This window comes from Perkinsus marinus (assembly GCF_000006405.1).
Source record: "Perkinsus marinus ATCC 50983 genomic scaffold scf_1104296943384, whole genome shotgun sequence".
In the NCBI taxonomy this organism is placed as follows: Eukaryota; Perkinsozoa; order Perkinsida; family Perkinsidae; genus Perkinsus; species Perkinsus marinus.
This window is the reverse complement of record NW_003211869.1, coordinates 6,509-10,760: the sequence shown is the minus strand read 5'-3', so window position 1 is coordinate 10,760 and position 4,252 is coordinate 6,509. Positions and strand designations below refer to the sequence as shown.

Sequence of the window (4,252 nt, the reverse complement as noted above, 5' to 3'; positions counted from 1 at the left end):
TTTTACATTCACTCCTTTAGCGATTTTCAGAATGTTGTGGAGTTCAGCCGAGAAGATCCGAAATATATTCCGAACTATGGTACCATATCACTTCACGTGTGATAATGAATTGCGGAAGCGATTATGCGTTCCACACTTATAATGCCCTTTCACGACCATTGAAATGCAGTAATGATATTGTTCGTTTGAAATCGAACCGAGGATCTCGTAAGTGCCACTGTTCTGGGTAGGTACTGGTTCGTCTGCCACGCCGAGATGAACGCAATAATGAATAAAAACCAACACGATATTCGAGACTGTGCGATATATACCACTCTTTTCCCCTGTCACGAATGCACCAAATTAATTCTGCAGGTTTGTTGTGTGGTTGCTTCACGCGCCACAACCTTATCGATTCAGGCGGGTATCACGTGTGTGTATTACGCTTCTGATAGTCATCATGGAACGGACAGCGCTCGAGCGAGCCGACGGATGCTTCGTTTGGCCAACGTCCATTGCGAGTGAGTTTTTAGTGACCGATGAGATTCCCGATCGAGTTATGTTAGACGATTCGTTCCCGCCTGTTGGAGTCTTCGTATACCAATGAGGGCTGGCAGGAGGAATTCGGGATGTTAATGTTCGTGAAAGAAATGGCGATGGTTGGCCCAACAGTTGGGCCCCAATTGGATTGGGTTGCTCTGAAAAGAGTTTCGATATGGAAAATATTTTCGGACGGTGTTCAGTAACTGAACGAGCCTCAAGTAACGATGAGCTTTCACGCATGATGGGATTATCTCAGGTTATAGTTGTTAATTTAGTGAACATTTCTTGCAGTGGATGGAGCTTGTTGGCATGAAACATGCTTGCTATACCAAGTTCCTCTGAGATACTTTTCACAGGAAGGAATCCATCGCTATACCAGGAAACAAGTTTTTATGCTTGAACTCGTCTGTGGAAGCTTCCTGTTATAGGCAATTCGTTCGTCAGGGTGTTGTTCGGAGTCGAACAAACTAATTCATGGCTTATAAGGAGTTAGACATAGTTATGCGGATTCGTGAGTGAGCTATAACGGATGATAATAAAGTATCAAGTATGGATGATCGGTGTTGGATATGTATCAAACAAAGAATTGAAGTGTATTTTCCACATGCCTGAGGTTTTTCAATAAGTCTCTGTTACATCATGGTCTCATGCTGTAACATTCTGCTCAAAGCCGCAGATCGATGGATGGAGGTAAGTCGGTATGGGGAAATAGAAAATCACACTGTATCGCGGAAAGAACTGGAATCACAACTGACACCGGGCTGTCTCTTCTGCACACATAAACCGTGCGAAACGTGAGCCGGACACTGATTCGCGTTACGCCTGGGGTAGCGCCGATATCAGCGAGGTTTACTGATATTCTTAGCACAATCAGATAATGATTCTCTGAGAATTGCGCCAGCGTAACAGTTATAGTTACTATAATATAGTAATGTGGGCTGGACCATGAATGCGTGAACCGCTCTGAAGTCTTACAACTTGTAGCAACAACGTTGTCTAATCGCGCGATGCGCTGCAATACGCGTTAGCCCCGGCGATAGATCGCACAGTCTCAGAGGGGACAGCGCAACCTATATCCTCACTCGCCTTATATTATGAATCATAATTTATGGTATACTATTTCGATGGCACTGAACCACTTGCAACTACATGTACTTCTAGACCATGAATAGTCTCGTGCGTTTTTTAGTTTGTCTAGTACTTCTCTTATAAGGGGCCTCGTTCATAGACGTGTTTCGAATGTGTGGTCGGGGCTCTTCATCGGCGATTGGCTTCCATCCTAGATGCTGTGATTCCGGCTCTGTCTACTGGACAATGTTCAGCGGATCTGGCATCGATTCGGGCAGTGAACCATCGTCACCGTAAAATGTTTTCTATCAGAAAACAGGCTACCTTCGTTTCAAGTCTTTTTGAGTGGAAGACGGGCCTGGCATCGATAGTGAATTATTATACCCTGGGTAAATGAGGGGCTTAGTGAGCACCAGCGTAGTCGTATCCGTCGCTGTTGACTGAACTTCAGTCACTGAAGCTGGAACCACCCTGGTGATCGCCAATTATTAGTTCCGCCAGGTATCGTTGCGAGTTATCGGGTAGGACCCGCATAGCTGGATCCACTCAAGTTTCCGCAACCGTTTCCGGCTAGCTGATGCGTGTTATCGGGCAGGGTCTGCATACATGTCGCTAGGCAGGATCCACTATAAGAACTGGTTTGCCATGGTATAGGTGCTCTAATACCGGTCAAGAACAGCCTGCCAAAGACAATGCTGCTGAAAGTAGCCAGACCAAGACTACTACTGCCCTCACTACTACTACAACTACTACTTCCAGTCCATCATCAACAATCACATCGGTTATAGGTGACACTTTGAGAACATTCTTTATAATGCCTTCTCCCCATAATGGAAAAGAACTTCTTTCCCACTCAAAGAAGACCCTGTGCCTTGGCTAACCAGATTTGATTCAACCTTGGGTATGCTATGTAACCGTGTCCCTCCCGGTAAGAAGTTCGCCTTGTTGCGCCTCAATCCCCAAGGTGGTGCTTATACGACAATCGAGGCCAACGTCTGTCCCTCATCACACGTTACTGTAGTCGAGGATGACAAACTCTATCGTAAACTTTACGACGTAAAGCCCGAATGGTGCTGATAGATAGGTATGGTATGGATCTATCCAAGAGCTGGCATCAGTTCATCAATCGTAAGCTTCATCCTAACGAATCTCTAGCTGAGTTCCTTACCGAGCTACAGCGCTTGGTATCATTATCGAGACCATCGGATATCAAGCTCGACCAAACATGGATGTACTCAGCAGCTTGCCTTATGTTCTGGGGAGGTTTGCCGAGTGATATTCCAGGGTTGCCAGCCCTGAAGAGTCAATGGAAGACTCCTTGGGAGTCTCGTGGTGATATTGTAGAGGGCTGCGTCAGATTGGCTAAGACTGTTAAGATTGATGAGTCAGCAACCATAGCTGCTGTTTCAGCTTATCCTTCCTACCCTTCTGCAAAAGGGAAAGGAAAGGGGAAAGGCAAAGGAAAGGGCTTCAAAGGAAAGGGCCGGACTTGGAAGGGCAAAGGTCGCTTTGGTTTCCGGAACAGAACTATTTATAAGACTGATAACTCTTGAGATGTGAGATGTTCCTGTTGTAGTGGTCGTGGCCATGTAGCTTAGGATTGCCCCAGTCAGCCCAGTAGTAGCGACAGCAATAATAATGTAATCGTGAGTATGCTAGATACTAATGAGAGCCGTCATCTCTCTGTTACACTCAGATCAACCGAGAGCAGTGATATCATCAGGTATGGGATGATTGATACTGGATGCTCAGCAAGCCTAGTAAGTGAAGGGTTAGCGGATGCAAGTCATTGCTATCAAGTACACGTACACTCTGTGAGCCGAAAGCTGATGCTCGGTAGTATCCCCAGGAAGTGTGAAGCGTATAAACTCAATAATGGTCCAGCATTAAGTTTGGGTGGTGTTATATTTCAATTGGTGAAAGGGAGATAGATCCAATTTTTGGTATGGATTGGGTAAGATCATGTGGTGAGCTAGTAATTAAACCAATAACAACTAGTAATGAAGTAGTTGAGATAAATCTAAATCATGCTGTAGGAAAACATGTAAACAAAAACTAACCGATATCTTTTGGAGTTGCGGTTCCATTACGGGACACAGCGAAACACAATAGTGAAGTCGATCAAGATAAGAAAACACCCAAACGAAAAAGATCAGAATTAGAATCAAAGATTATATCGAAAACTAATGAAAAAGAACTCATAATCGAGTAACTAGATCTAACACTCCGTCGGAAAAGAATAGAATTGAACATTTTCAGGCGGGAAGCTGAATGGAAATGGAAGAATAAACCCGAGTCAGTTGTATACAAGCCATTATATTACCCAGGTGCAATGCCACCAGCAAGACAAGATCGCGATGGCTTAGGTCACGTGTTTGTGAACTCTGCTCAACGATGCTTTTTGGCCTGGTATGTGGTCCAGCTTGCTTAGAAGAAGCAACTCACCACTTTGATTCGGTAATCGCAAAATCATCTTGCGCTTAACACCAATGCCACACCATGTATTTCTCATTTAGGCTATTAACTGCGACTCAACAAAGAAGATAATTGAAAATTCGTTGTCAGTGCAAGCCTTTGCCTGATTTTGATTCTCACCGGCTGACAAAGCGCATCATCTACTCCATTGCAGCCACTTCACTGACTTTCTCAAGTTACATCCTGA

At 44.6% G+C, this 4,252-nt stretch overlaps 1 protein-coding gene across 1 annotated transcript; it reads left to right on the top strand.

Moving 5' to 3' along the window:
* Positions 1 to 230: 230 nt before the first annotated feature.
* Positions 231 to 496, top strand: Pmar_PMAR011211 (conserved hypothetical protein; the record flags this gene model as incomplete). The annotated part of the gene is made up of 2 exons (XM_002781205.1): positions 231 to 354; positions 400 to 496. Coding segments are annotated over 2 exons (221 nt in total), but the record flags the coding sequence as incomplete, so codon positions are not given.
* Positions 497 to 4,252: the final 3,756 nt, after the last annotated feature.